At 45.2% G+C, this 14,112-nt stretch overlaps 1 protein-coding gene across 1 annotated transcript in view; it reads right to left on the reverse strand.

The window, feature by feature from the left end:
* The window catches only part of CHD2 (chromodomain helicase DNA binding protein 2), a gene marked incomplete at its 3' end in the record, with an annotated part of 53,330 nt that overhangs the window by 12,780 nt on the left and 26,438 nt on the right, over nucleotides 1-14,112 (reverse strand). Inside the window, exons 7-24 of the mRNA XM_082005460.1 lie at nucleotides 13,690-13,823; nucleotides 12,808-13,033; nucleotides 11,988-12,088; nucleotides 11,270-11,314; nucleotides 10,937-11,112; nucleotides 10,124-10,248; nucleotides 9,245-9,461; nucleotides 8,519-8,608; nucleotides 7,413-7,603; nucleotides 6,223-6,411; nucleotides 5,556-5,718; nucleotides 5,014-5,166; nucleotides 4,427-4,498; nucleotides 3,088-3,237; nucleotides 2,319-2,467; nucleotides 1,700-1,796; nucleotides 861-953; nucleotides 208-381 (exon numbers count right to left, since the gene is read on the reverse strand). Of these exons, the coding sequence (XP_081861586.1) occupies nucleotides 208-381; nucleotides 861-953; nucleotides 1,700-1,796; nucleotides 2,319-2,467; nucleotides 3,088-3,237; nucleotides 4,427-4,498; nucleotides 5,014-5,166; nucleotides 5,556-5,718; nucleotides 6,223-6,411; nucleotides 7,413-7,603; nucleotides 8,519-8,608; nucleotides 9,245-9,461; nucleotides 10,124-10,248; nucleotides 10,937-11,112; nucleotides 11,270-11,314; nucleotides 11,988-12,088; nucleotides 12,808-13,033; nucleotides 13,690-13,823 (2,545 nt within the window). The remainder of the gene's footprint in view (nucleotides 1-207; nucleotides 382-860; nucleotides 954-1,699; nucleotides 1,797-2,318; nucleotides 2,468-3,087; nucleotides 3,238-4,426; nucleotides 4,499-5,013; nucleotides 5,167-5,555; nucleotides 5,719-6,222; nucleotides 6,412-7,412; nucleotides 7,604-8,518; nucleotides 8,609-9,244; nucleotides 9,462-10,123; nucleotides 10,249-10,936; nucleotides 11,113-11,269; nucleotides 11,315-11,987; nucleotides 12,089-12,807; nucleotides 13,034-13,689; nucleotides 13,824-14,112) is intronic.

Raw genomic sequence — 14,112 nt, forward strand, 5'->3', positions numbered from 1 at the left:
GTCTGCTAAGACGAGATGAGCTATACCGAACCCAGTCTGGGCCATCACACTGCATTACAAACCATGGGCCCAATGCATGATGCCAACAAGAGGACAGTGTGCTACTTCCATGCTTTACTCCAACTTTGGAGGAGGGAAAGAAGCACTCGGATGGCAAGAAGGCCAGCTCTTGCCTCCTGTCTCTCAGGTCCTCGAGATGGGCTATACCTTTTTAGTTGAGCTCCGGATACGAGGCAGCATGTAGATTTCCTCCAATTCTTTCTGTCTTTCTTCCTCCTCCACCTTTTTCCTCTGCTCCTCTGGAATGATATCATCCCAGTCCTTCTGGGACCGCTCATCCAGCTCTGTCTCTTCCTCCTCCATGGTTGCAAAGTTGGCCACCTTTTATAAGCAAAGAAACACTTTTAGAAATCCCCTTCTCTGGCAGGAATACCTCAGAGCTGTCTGCTAAGCCTCAACTCCTTCCTCACAGGAATTTTGCCAGCATTTCCATAACTACTTTATAAATTGATCCCTATGCCACTGCATTCCTGGTTCCTTGCCATGTCTTTCAGCTAACAGCTTTTGAGGAAGTACGTGCAGTTTAAGTAGTACTGCTGAGCCTCTGTAAGTTATCGTTTTTGTTTCCAAATTTGGTAAATTCTGCATTTTATTCACAGCCTTCAAAACCATTTATTTGAAATTAAATTAATACCTATGTATCTCCCCAGTACCACACCCAGGCAACCCCTCAGCAAACTGCTTTGTACGGGTCACCTCTCACCAGTTCTGATTTGTCCTGCCTGTTACTGACCTTACCACCGTGGCAAGATGTAGAGCGCCACATTCCCGCACCCCACTGCAGAGCCAGGTGTCCATACCTTGAACTGGGAGAGGAGCTCATCGGTGGCACTGGTGGACACTTCATTCTCTCGTGTTTCAGCCAGACGCAAAATCTCATCAATGTCCATCTCCTACCAGTCAGAAAGAAAGAGTGGTAAAGCGGAGGGTGCCGAGCACAGCAGGAAATAAAAGGTTTTGAGAACAGACTTGTGGGGTGCAATAGCTAAACACGTAGCTAATAATAGCTAAATAAAGTGCAAATATCTGCGGGGTGTCATCACCAAGGGCAGGGATGAATTATGTCAAGTGGTACAAAAGAGTATAAATAAAGGTGACAGGCTAGAAGAAAAGGAGCATCAAGGTTGAGCAGCAGGGAAAATTTCCAGACAGTGAGATGTATTAACTGTGGACTGTTTCCCTTGGGGGAAGCTCTGCTACTGAGGCCATCAAGAGAACTGGTCAAAGCACTTGATACTAAACTGTCAAGCAACGCTGTGCTGAGGCAGGAGACGGCAACATATTTGACTTCACTGTGCTGACTCCTGCCTCTCCACAAGAACAACCAAAAAAGGATGCTGATGAAGTGCTCAGATGAGGCAGAGAGAGGAGCTTTCAGCAGGCTGTGCTGTAATGAACTAATGAGTCCTCAGGAGCCAAGGGACTATCTTGGTGACCGTTATTATTTAACCCCCAACAACAAGGCTCTCCTCAACCCCCTGATCCCCCAACCCCAGAGCTCTCTTCCTTCAGCTTCTCTGGACTCACATGTGCCCTATTCACTGACCTGCTCTCATGCACAGAGCAAGTACAAAGAGGGAGCAAACACACACAATCCCCCCATGCGGAGGACTACAAAAGCTATGCGATTTCCAACTACCTGAGGCTCTGACTCTTCCCCTTCAAGCTCCTTGAAAAGATCTTCGGCTCCAAACTTCAGAATAGCTGTCAGCTCCTCTTTGTTGAAAGGGTTTGAGCTGCAAGAAGAAACGAGAAGGAATATGTGTTTTCAGATGTTAAGTTAGCACTGCTACAGCACAAAACCATACCAAAGTTTTTTCCTAATTAAAGCAAGGAGTAAGTTTTCTACCCAGCACTATAAAAAAGTTTTTTTTATTGATATCTTTCCTGCTCTAGCACAGACAACTACTGTAAAGGGAGCAACCTCCATCTACTTGGGAGGGGAAATGGGGAGAGTCTGAGGTCACTGACAAATTGCAGCTGTTCCACCACCAGGTTCCCTCAAACTAGGATGATCTCTGGGAGGAAGACAGAAGGAAAAACAAGTAATGCATTAAAACTAGTTTTTTATTTCTGATCATATTTATCTTATGTGTCCAAATTAATGGTTGCATAAGCCGAATCAGTAGAAGCTGCCATTATTTACTAGCCTTCTGGCCCTCTACCCTATCAAATAAATATTAGTAATTACCAGCAGGAGAAGCTGGTTATGCCACATACTGTACCAGACATTTCTGCCTCCTGACACAATCACTTACTTGGATCGCCCAGAGTTGTTGTCCAGAACAGTTCGGCCAGTGGTGTCCATACGCTGGATCACCAAATGATCCAGCACCATTTTCTTCTTGGCCCTCTCAATGATCTCCTCCTCCACCGTACCCTTTGTGACCAGGCGGTAAATATTCACCTGAAACGTAAAAAAAGAACAGAGCTATTTCCTGGACCTGAACATGCTCTGCTGACACATCGATGCATCACTCAGTTGTTTCACAGGAGACTAGTCTGCTGATATGGTCCCTTCATGCACAGAGGTGTCTTTTTAGAATAGACACATGCACATTCTTTTGTATCTCAGGGGGATCAGTTAATATCAGGCTGGTTAACACAGATTTTGTATGTCTAAGCACATAGTAAAAATCTTCTGAAACAGTCAACTCTAAATCCAAACTAGCATCAAACTTTTCATATATCTAATAAAACCCTAGTAAAGGTAGATGTTCTGCTTTTAAGATTTTCAGGACAAGAAAGAACAGAGTCCACCAGGCTGAGAAGTGCAATGCCACTGGTTTTCTTGGTTTTCAACCACCCCATAACCCAAAGCCAACAGAAAGACCTGGCATCCGGCAAATCTGGGCTGATTTTTTGTTTTCTGGCTTTTAAATGAGCTTCCCTTGGGTTGGCAGTACTCTCTGGAGTCAGGACTGGGGGCAAAAAGACTGTGTTTTCAGAAGCTCTGCTGAGGTGGGAGCCTGTTTAGATGCACACACTAAAGCCACAGAGAAAAACAACCGAGGTAACTCTTCCGACCTGCTTCTTTTGTCCAATCCGGTGAGCCCGAGCCTGAGCCTGAAGATCATTTTGGGGGTTCCAGTCCGAGTCAAAGATAACAACAGTATCAGCAGAGGCCAAATTAATTCCCAGCCCTCCAGCTCGTGTTGACAACAAGAAACAGAAGTCCTGGGGGAAAGAAAAAAGCATCCAGGAGTTAGCCAGCCTGTAGCTGTGGACATAAAATAGCAATGGTGACTTCAAAGCTGTGGAAGGAAACTGAGGGAGGGCTCTGTTGCACTCCATCTTAAAAAAGCAGAGAAAAGATTTCCTTCCCACATACCCTGCTCACGCAGGCTAAGTATCACTGGTCTTTAAGTCAAAGCACAAGTGAGGTGATGCTGGCAGGGAGAAGAGTTCCAGGAAGGGCTCAGCATGCATCATTATGGGAGAGCAACACAAACAGCTCGGGGCAAGAGCACCTTGGAGTCACTTTTGAAGGTCAGACCACGCTGCCCACCAGACTCCTACAAAGGCAGCAGGCAAACACGTGCTTTTTGTTGCCTGAAGCCCGCTGGGGGTGAGATCAGCTCCTAACACAGACTGTTTGAGTCACTGCCCAAGGGCACAGGGAGCCAGGTTAGAGCCAGGATGCCTAAGCCCCCATGGATGCTCACAGGAGAAGGGAAATGGCAGATTCTGTGGGCATTCCTGCTCCTTTCCCACCTGCACTGCTGTCTCCTCCTCACTTCTGTTTGTTACCTTTCCCACAACCATGAAGTATCTAGCTGTATTTCCTGTGGCAGCCAAGAATCCCCCTCCAGTCCACACTTCTGGAGTGATGAAAGGTATTTCTCACGGCGGGGCTGACCGTGGCACAAAACAAGTGCCTTGCACCAGTCACTGTGAGTCAGCAAGCCCAGACAGGAGGCTTGAGATGCCCTCTCCTATTACACTGGAGAGTTTCACCTCCAACACAAGCTTCCACTGCCTTCCAACATTTAAAATCCCCCTTTTGCCTCTGCCATTTCATATCCAAAACCAGCTTCAGACTGGAGCAATCATTTAGCAACCATCTCATTCCCCAGACCATGGGGAGAGAATTGTTAAATTCTGTCTCTTCCCAGCCTCTTAGGGACTTTCTGGAGACGTGACTTGCAGCCCTGTTCTTTGGATGTGGGAGATTTAAAATAAGCAATATGGCTGGTTGCAAAACCTGCTATATCTGTGTCTTTAAAAGCATCTGGGGTCCCATAAAAAGAAATGAACTGAATTAAGCCCCTCTTGGCAGTCACAACCCACAGCTCAGCCATAAACACCTGCCATGTGGGCAGCCCACCCAGACCCTCCTGAGGTAGGACAGCCCCAACTGTGGTACCTCAGAGCCGTCGGCGTTGAAGTGGTCCAGCGCCTGCTTTCGGATCTCCCCTTTGATCGAGCCGTCCAAGCGCTGGAAAAATCAACAATAATGATAAAAGAAAGAAGGTAAAGGAGCCCTGAGGAACTGCTGCACCCAAGTTCTGGGAGCCCTACAGCCCCCTTTCCCTGCCTGAAGCATTTAATCATTAAAAATAACCGCCAATTAAAAATAACTGCACTGCCGTAGCCCGCTGTGTTGCGAGGGCAAGAGGTGGGGTATGCTCAGGCAACAGTCACACAGCAGGTGACACTGCAGCTCCCATTACAGGCTCCCAGCCAGGGTCTCTGCGTTTGCTATCCTCTTCTCTGGGTTTATCACAGGACAAAGGCCAAAGCAGGGGCCTGTCAGAGGTGGCGTTTTGCAAAGATGGGGCCACACTGAAGTGAAGGGACTTCCCAGTTCCCTCAGTGTATTTCAGCAAGTGCAACCTGTAATCCCAGCCACCAGCCTCTGGAAGACTCAGTGACTCCCATTGCCCAGGCTCCCTCTGCATTTTCTTGAATTTTCAAGTGAACCCCACTGGCTTCCATGCTGACGTTTCTCACCTGAAAAGGGTAGTGTTTGATAGTCAGGTACTCTGCCAAGATGTCCAGCATCCTCACCATCTGGGAGAAGATCAGCACTCTGTTGCCTCTCTCCCGCAGTCTGGTCAGTAGCTTGTCCAAGAGAATTAGCTTTCCACTGCTCCTGATCAGAGACTGAAGAAGTAACCGTCATTGCAGCTGATGCTCTCCAACCTTACCCTTATGTACATTACAGAGAGATACGCAGAGATCTGGTTCTTTTGGGGTCATGCTTCTCCTGTACATCTCTAATCAAATCATTTGGATTTACACAGCAGAGACCACATACAAAATTAATCATCCAAGATAGATTTTATGTTGCATGCAACTCCCACTCAAGATGGCCACAAAACATTGCCTACAGTGGAAGCGGAAGGCTGGAGATTCAAGTGGTTTAGCTGTGAGGACTATTTCTAATGAAGACGCTGCAGAAGCTAAAGCTTCACCAGATCTTATCTTGGTGGGAGAACAGAAGAAAGAAGAAAGTTAAGGAAAAAAAGGTGGTAACCAAAGACACTGCCCACCTGCAGGGTCTCAAGGCCATTCTCTCTCTCGTTTTCCTCAGGAGGTTTGATAAGGTAGCAATGGTTGCAGCACTTTTTCAACTCCATTACAATGTTCAGGAAACCAGATGTGCTCCCCCTTGTTCCCTTTGATAGAGCTTTGTAGTTTCTTGTCAAAATCCACCTGCAGGCAGGAAAACAAAAAGTCCAGATCATTTCACTGGGCATGCTGGAACCTGGGAGGAATAAAACCTTCAGGGACATTTTGTTCAGGCATCAGTCTAGTCCCCTCCTTCTATCTCTCTTCACTACTTCTACAGGATGCTGCTGTTTCCTCACTAGAAACCCTGATCTTACTTTCCTCTTGATATTACTACAGTTTAACATTAAACAGCATGACAATTTTGTGGGGTGCTTTACTCCCCCCGCAAAAAACCCACATTGCCCCTGTCCTGCAAAACTGGCCAGCTGAACTGTATCACACTAAAAAGGCATCTCCAGACTACTACAGAGGAAAAGATACCACACAGCCCTACCTCAGATTCCTACTGTGAAGCCCCTGCTGCTACAGGAGATGGCTGTCACACTGCATTCTGAAGAACAAAGTATACTGAAACATATTCCCAAGGCACATCGAAAGATGTGCTCGTTTCTACCGGAATTCCCAGTAACTTATTAAATTGCTCACTTGTAATACTGTTTCTGCAAAGCAGACATTTCCACACGGAGGATCTGCTCCACTTTGGCTGGCAAAGATTTCTCCACGTCCTTCTTCACTCTGCGTAGGAGAAAAGGCTCCAGGACTTTGTGAAGGCTCTGGTAGCCATTCTCTCTACCTTTTCCATGATCCTCTTCAAAATCCTCCCAGAACTCAAATCTATCAACAGAAATGAGGAGCAGAGAGGGGTCAGAATACCTCTTGTCTTATCACACCAAACATCATCTACCAGATATGCTCCCGCTGCACAAGACACATAATCAATTTGATGGAGATTCAATGGAGGATAAAAGGTTCACTCTGCTCTGGCTAACTGAACAGACTGTTGGTAAAGCTAGAAGCTCTCTAGGCTTAGGTGCCTTCCTCACATCTTATCTTTGAGCTCCACGCTGACTCCCAGGACCCAAAATTCCAGGTTTTCTAGTATTCTGTTCTGCTGTCTCCTGCTGGCATTTACCTGGCAGCAGTTTCTGAGCTGTCCACAGTGCCCTCCCCTAGGCAGAGCTTTGACAACTGGACTGTTTCACACTGCTTTGAAAGCTTTTTTGGATAGCTGCTTTCTCCAACAGCTCATTTGAAATGCAGAGATCTGCTTTTCTCCTCTGCTTGGGAGACCTCAAATCTTCCCTTGGCTCCTTCTGTGATCCAGGAAAAAAAGTTTGGGGACAGCTCTTTTTGCAGTCAAACATAATTTTGGTGAATTTTGGGGCTTACTTGTCTTAGCCCATTTTGTTTTAAAGAAAACAAAACATTTGTTATAATGTGGACACACGAACAGTTGGCTAGACAGCACTGTCCTTGAGCAATACTCCTAGAGATTGCCATAAAATGGTTGGCGAGGGTGGCTGAACCACAATGTACTGGAAACCTCAGAAATGGTTGAGATGATTGCTTAAAACAAGTTTAGCTTTTTAGAGACAGCTCTAAGACAGCAGACAGATTTGAAAGACATGTATTGGGTTTCCCCATTCAATTTGCTGCCAGAAATACTTGTTAGTCACTTAACCTCTGATTTTCCCCACCAGTGTTTGCTCCCCTTTCATTGCTCTAACTCCACTGAGTTTAATTTGGGATTTCTGCCATTCTGAACTCTCTTGACTCTATTTCACAGACAAGAATGGACACAGAGATATTTTTTGAAGGACCAAAAGGAGACTTACTTCTCCGGCATGATGAAATGCAGCAGGGACCAGAGCTCTTTGAGTGAATTTTGAAGTGGGGTGCCAGTGATCAGCAGTCTGTGGTTGGACTTGAAATCAATCAATGTTTTGTACAGCAAAGAGTCATCGTTTTTCAACCGATGGGCTTCATCCACGCCTAGAAAGGCCCAGTTAATACTTCCCAAAACAGCCTGGAGGAAAAGAAGAAAAAAAATAAACAAGCGCCAAGGAGACACTGGGTCAGACAAGCCCCACCACCTTGCACATGCCTCTCTCTCCGTGGTCAGAAAGCACCCCAAGTGTGTGCTTTCCAGAATGTCCTGCCCCAGCGTTCAACCCACCACCAAGTGAGTTGGACTCACAGGAGTTTCTTGTTAACAAAATCTTGGGACTACAATGCCTAAACTAGTTTTGCCTCCCCAGAAAGGAAAGTTAAAAATTACCCATGCTGTATAGCTCTCCTGCCACATCTGAAATTTCTTTCAGCAAGTAAACCTATTGTAATCCACCTTTGCTTTAACCAGAAAGCAGAGTCCTCTCCCAGCCCCCTGCTCCTCCCTTTCTCCATGCCCCTGGGGCCCTGCTGTAGCACTAGTCCCACTGAAGCAGCAGCAGGAGAGCAGATGAACAAGCCTATAAAGTTAAGGTAACCTGAGATTTTTGATTTTTTTTTTTTTTTTTTTGCATTAGTATTAAACTTTTTGTTTTCTGCTAGGACTCAATAATGCACTAATAGGGCTGACGAGCACTTCCTAAGCAGACAGATTTCTCCTAAGTATAAAAATCCAGATATTATTAATGGTGGCCAGTGGTTCAGTGTAATGTTTTGTCCTCAACTAGCCTAAATTAAAACAGGTAAAATCCGGCTACTGCCCTGCCTGGTGTCTTACAAGTAAAAAGAATAACACAACTGTGCAGTACAAGAGTGAAGACACTCTAACCGGTGTCCCACATTCCCTCTGCATTACTGGCAAGCAACAGCAAATAGTAGCTATACGTTCTCCATCACCACAGAGGAAAGAGGTGAAACCAAATAGTCGCGGGCTGGCTTCCCCTATGCAAGTGACAGACAGTCTAAGTAAAAACATCCTCGGACCATTACTCACCTTATCCTTGAGGAGGATCTCATATGTTGTGATAAGTGCATTGAATTTCAACCTTTTGGACTGAGAATGGATCCACTCATATTCACGTATCTGTGGGGAGACAAATTTTAACTAAAGTTATCGAAAGGAAAGAATTAACACTCATTATTTTAGTGTAGCTATAGCCAGAGACTCCAAACAAGTCCAAAGCCCTGTTGTTCAAGGTGCCATTTGATAAGCTTAGGATGCCCAAGGAGCAGCTTGTTTTACTGCACACGTAGTTCAAACTGCCCTTGCATAGGTAACAAAATAAGGTCAAACCAACTTGCTGTTGTGACATTACTCTCATCTGCCAAATGAATGCATCATCTCACTATTGACACCACTAGACCCGCAACATCTGTGTGCTTCGTTGTCTGAATAATTCAGAACATAGGAGGCAAGCACTCTACACTGCTATACTCCACACTGCAGCATGTTTCAGCCCAGTGCAGTACTGGTTTCTAGAATCTCTGAGAGAAGCCAGTACTGCTCTGCTCACTCTAAGAGGGCAAAGAAGGTAGAAAAGTCCCTGCAGCAGTGAATTATGCCCAAGTGCTCAGCGTCACCAGCTTTAGCTGCCTGCAGGACTGCCAGTACCATCCATCAGCCTCTCCAGCAGAATCTCTCTCATGCATGTTACACAGAAGCTGCTTTGCACCCAGCTTTTCTACCCAACCCCACACCCTTTGCTTTCTGATTACGCACCATGTTCCTGCTCATGAGGTCTCCGATGTAAACCACCACATTTATCTCAGGTGCCCACACTTCAAACTCTCTCTGCCATGAGGTTAGAGTGGACAGGGGCACCACCACCAGGAAAGGGCCGTACAGCTGGTGCTGATGGAAGAGGTACGACAGGAACGATATTGTCTGAATCGTCTTGCCCAGGCCCATTTCATCAGCCAGGATCACGCTGTTGTTCCTGAGAATGAAGAGAACAAACATAAATTCTGTCTGAGCACGTGTTTCTGCCACTAGTAATTTACTGTGCACCAGCATGATAGCAACCCACGACAGGGACAGAATCGGGGCAGTGCAAAGAACATTTATCTGAATAATTCCAAGTGGATCCCAGGGACACCCAGACTGCATGGGGCACAGTAACTTGCAAAAAGGAACAGACTATAATCACTCCAAACTGGCAAGCACGGACAAAGGCAAAGGGAGAGGGGAGTCAGTGGCCTACTTTTAGGCAGCCATTTCTTAAAGACTTCAATGACAGTGTAAGCATGCCGAACCAGAAACCTTTTTTTCAGTTAGGGCAATGGAAAATCAGGGCTGATACATAGTAGGTTCACACAACAGCTAAGTCCAGCACGTGAACAGGCCCAGACAGGGAAAATACTTTTCGTTTTTCCACAAGGCTTCTTAAGTTCATGCTCTAGATATTTCCTGCTTGTGGTGTCTGCAATGTAGCTGGGCACGATAACGTTTGAAATCCTTCAAGCTGCAGAAGCAGGCGGGGTAAAGACCTCACTTGAAAACAAAAGGGACAGATCCTACTGTGACAAAAATCAGGAGACACAAACCAAACATGGCTCACTTGCAGTGTTGACCAGAATACCACATAGCATCTATACATACTTGCACCACGAGTGAGCGAGCCAGTTGAGGCCCTCCAGCTGGTAGTCTCGCAGCTCCAGGTTCTCACCGCCAATGTAAGAAGGCTGTTTCTTCAAGGCAACGAACCTCGGTCTCTGCTTCAACACCTGGAAAAGAAGATGCTGTGAGCCCACTGAAGAAAAAGACAAAGTTAAGGTTGAAAATTCAGCTATGCATCTACATCTGTTAAAGTCTGTCCACATTTTTCTAGCCAGTGCTTATGTCTGCAGTTCAGATAGCCATTCCACAGGGTTATGTTTTGCCTGCTGTCCTCTGGTTCTGATGACCAGGGCTGTGAGTCCCCCCGACAAGTGCAGTAAGCTTTACATAATGCACATTAGATGGAACAAGCTCCACTTTCTTTTTTGTGCTCTTGGGTTTCTTTTCCCCATTATCTCTGTCCACCTCCTCCAACATATCAGCATCTTGCACGTTTTCACTTTTCTCAGGTGTGTTGTTTTTTTCATCCAGCTGGTATTAAAACTTTGCATTTCTGCTGCAGCTCTTCCTCCTCCCTCTGAAGAGGAAGTACTTTGTAGGATTAATTAAGCCTCTCACTCCTCAGGGGGCATAATGTTCTCACTGTGCACAGAGTAAATGAAACCAAAAAGGGGTTCCTATCTCTGCCTAAAGTACAATACAAGAACAGCGAACAACCATTCAAACACTGGTGGGAGGATGGGAAAATGTTCTCTGACATTTATCCTGACAAAACTTCACATTCCCACTGTTGGCGTCATCACCCAGCCTGGAGAAACACAGCAACAGAAGAGATGAGAAGAGAAGCAAGCAAACCTTGCAGTCCCGGGTAGGAATCGTTTTGGAGTTGTTACGATTGTTGAAGCTGTCAATGCAGTGTTGAAATTTCTTGCTTATCAGAGCCTCATCTTCCCAGCTGCACTCGGCATAAGGCAGCCCCATCCACTTACACAGGTATTCAGGGTCATTTGAGGATGTTTTGCGAGTGTTTGCTGCAAAATATGAAAAAAAGCCCAAACCTCAGCAACTGTGGTTCTGTGGCTGAACCACAAGCATGGTTCACAGGGGCAGCCTGAACCACCCGTACAACCACAAGACAGGTCTCAGCTAGTAGGAAAAGTTTAGAGGGACCAAAAAATGCTCCTTTACCTGGGAAATCTGAATGTCCTGTTGTGGACTTGCTGGTCTTCACCGCTGTGTTTGGAGACAGAAGGGAAGGAAGGGTTTGGAATGCTGACAGCCAGCAGAGGGAGCAGGGCAGGCAGGCTGTCACTGCCACACATCCCAGGCGTTTTCATAGGAATTGTATGGAAATAGGTTTGACAGCTCTCCAAGCCAATTCCCAAAGCAACTGGATGCTGGCACCTCTGACTGACATGACTGTGGTATTACCGAAGTGCTCACTAAGTCCTGTTTTTAATGTTAATAAGTAATCATGGAAATCTAACCCCTGAGCTGCCTTGCAGCCTAACCACATCTTCAACGACATCACGGAAAATGGTCCTCACAAAAGCTAGGCCTGTACCACTGCTTTGGATACAAACACCTTCCACCCAAAGGGCTGAAGTCAAAGAACTTCAGCAGCAGCAACTTCAACATCGCCTTGGAAACTAATATATCATCCCATACTCCAGGCAAGGAAAGTGATTAATTTGTACAGCTTGTAAATACAAATCTGTAAACCCGTATTTCTGCTGTTCAAATCCCTGAAATTTCACACACTGAAAACACTTAACACCAGTTTTTTTCTCCAGAGATACTGCAGGACAAGGAAGAAGAGAGCGCCATACATGCACTCTGCTGTCACTAGAGACTAAAGGTCCCATGTCTTACTTCACCCCTTTACAAAAGTGTTGGGTTCACTTACCAATTACTCTCTCCACTATTTGATACTGTTTGTTCAGCTCTGCAGCTAGCTCTTGCTGGCAGTTGAAATATTCTACGTCTTCAGGTGATACCTTGCCCAGCCTAGATGCAAAAAAAAAAAGACTATAATGCTTCTGTCATAATGCTCATGGATGCCACATGAAGAAATTCTACTTTCCTACATGGTTCTGCCGTTCAGACAAGTCGCTGAAGCAGAGTACTGCTTACATAACATGTTTCTTAAAGCCTCCTATAATTGTAAATTATTACTGAGAAGCAAATCTCATAGATGTTCATACTGCCTCCCTGTTAAATAATGATGCCTTATTCTGCTCCAAGAATCAGCCTCAAAACCAGAATCAGAGATGGAAGCTGCTCCAGCTTTTTCACTTTGGAGACACACCATAGCTCCCCTTATAGTTCCTGGGGAGGTTAGACACACTGATGCAAAAACTTGCATACAGACAAGCCCATAATTTACAAGGACTAATAAAGCTGCAATCCCTCACATCACCTCCTGGGCCAGGTGAATCTGTGCACCATTTACTTGTTGTCAGCTACTCCAATTCTCAAGCCTGGGAAGTGGCAATATTGTGGATTACCTGCCTTTCTCTCTTGCAACACCACAACTACAGACATCATTTCTATACGGGGGGATGTTCATCAGTAGGCAGAGACATGAGTGTTATGCACCGAAAACAGTTGCTTTGGATGAAATATGCTTTGCAAGAAGAAATCAGATCTTTTCAGTCATGACTCTGCAAACCTCTGGCTAAAAAAGATTCTTCCAAGGCCAAATCACTGGTTGAAGTAAAGCATACCATTGCTTGATCTCCTCCTCTTTTTTCTTGAAGTTTTCTAGCTTTTTCAGGCCCTTCACTTTCTGCTGCTGCAGGGACTCTTCACTCTCCCATGTGCTATGGATGTATGACCAGCCTTTCCATTTGATCAGGTACTGAACTTCTCCTTCATCCTTTTCAGGATCGAAGTCAGCACTTGGGTTGCCATTGGCTTCAGTTGCATACACTGTGGTGGAAGCACCAGTGGCTGCAAAAGAAATTAGGCTCCAATTGGTACCTGTGTTATCAAGCACTGGACATGAACTGCATTAGAGCAGAAAGTTATTTTTCTAATGCATCTTTTGTGACAGCACAAAGAGTATCCTACAAATTCTGCAACCCAGTAAGACAGGTGCACAAAAGTATTCCATACAACAGACTGTTTTTAAAATCTCTCTATCATAAATGCTTTTTCTTTAAGTATAATTCAAAGTTCTCTTGAAAATGTTCACGACCATTCAGTGTTACAAAAACACTTTTGTAAGGCTACGAGAACAAAACATCGGCTTTATTTTCATTATGGCTTTTGTCAGTGGAGCTACAAAAACTGACTCTACTGGAAGATCTACTTTATATTTCAAAGAAGAGAAAAGCAAGAATTGCAGAACAATGACTGTGTTTTTAAAATGTGTGCACACTAAATGAAAGCTGCCAAGCACATAAACTTGACATTTTATGTTTTTCAATACTAGATTTTACAAAAGCTGCTAGAAGACATAAATGAGAGGCATAGAGGAAAGGGCGAAGAGCACTGGAACAACCCTTGGCCCCACTTTGAAGTTGCAAAAGCATTGCACCAGCTCAAAAGAAACTATGAGCGCACGACTGACATCAGAAATAAAGGCTTTTTCCAGAACTACGCACCTCCTTTTTTTCCAAGCCTGATGTCCAAGACTTTCTCAATAGTTTCACTGTTGTCTTGTTGTTCATCAGCTCCTTCCCCAGTCATCTCTATCAGGTCATCAGAATCCGTCTCAAAATCATCATCTTCTTTGTAACTGAACAAGATCAAAACCAAACTGATAAAAAAAGCCCTTGACTTCCCAGTGCAGAAACAGACAGAATGGCATGGACTGGAGCAAGCCTTCTCCAGAATTTACCCTAGGGTTCAGTGCATATTCAGCACATGCATTTCTTAAGTTAGCCATTCGGTATTTTTCCCTGAGACACTCAGATAGCTACACTTTATCAGATTAATACTCTGTCTTGTCCGTATACTTTTTCTGGCCATGGCCAACACCAGATGCTTCATGAGGAGGTGGAACAATCCGTGCAGCAGAAGCAAGA

Source organism: Phaethon aethereus, assembly GCF_964289735.1.
Source record: "Phaethon aethereus genome assembly, chromosome: 12".
NCBI classification, from domain to species: Eukaryota; Metazoa; Chordata; class Aves; order Phaethontiformes; family Phaethontidae; genus Phaethon; species Phaethon aethereus.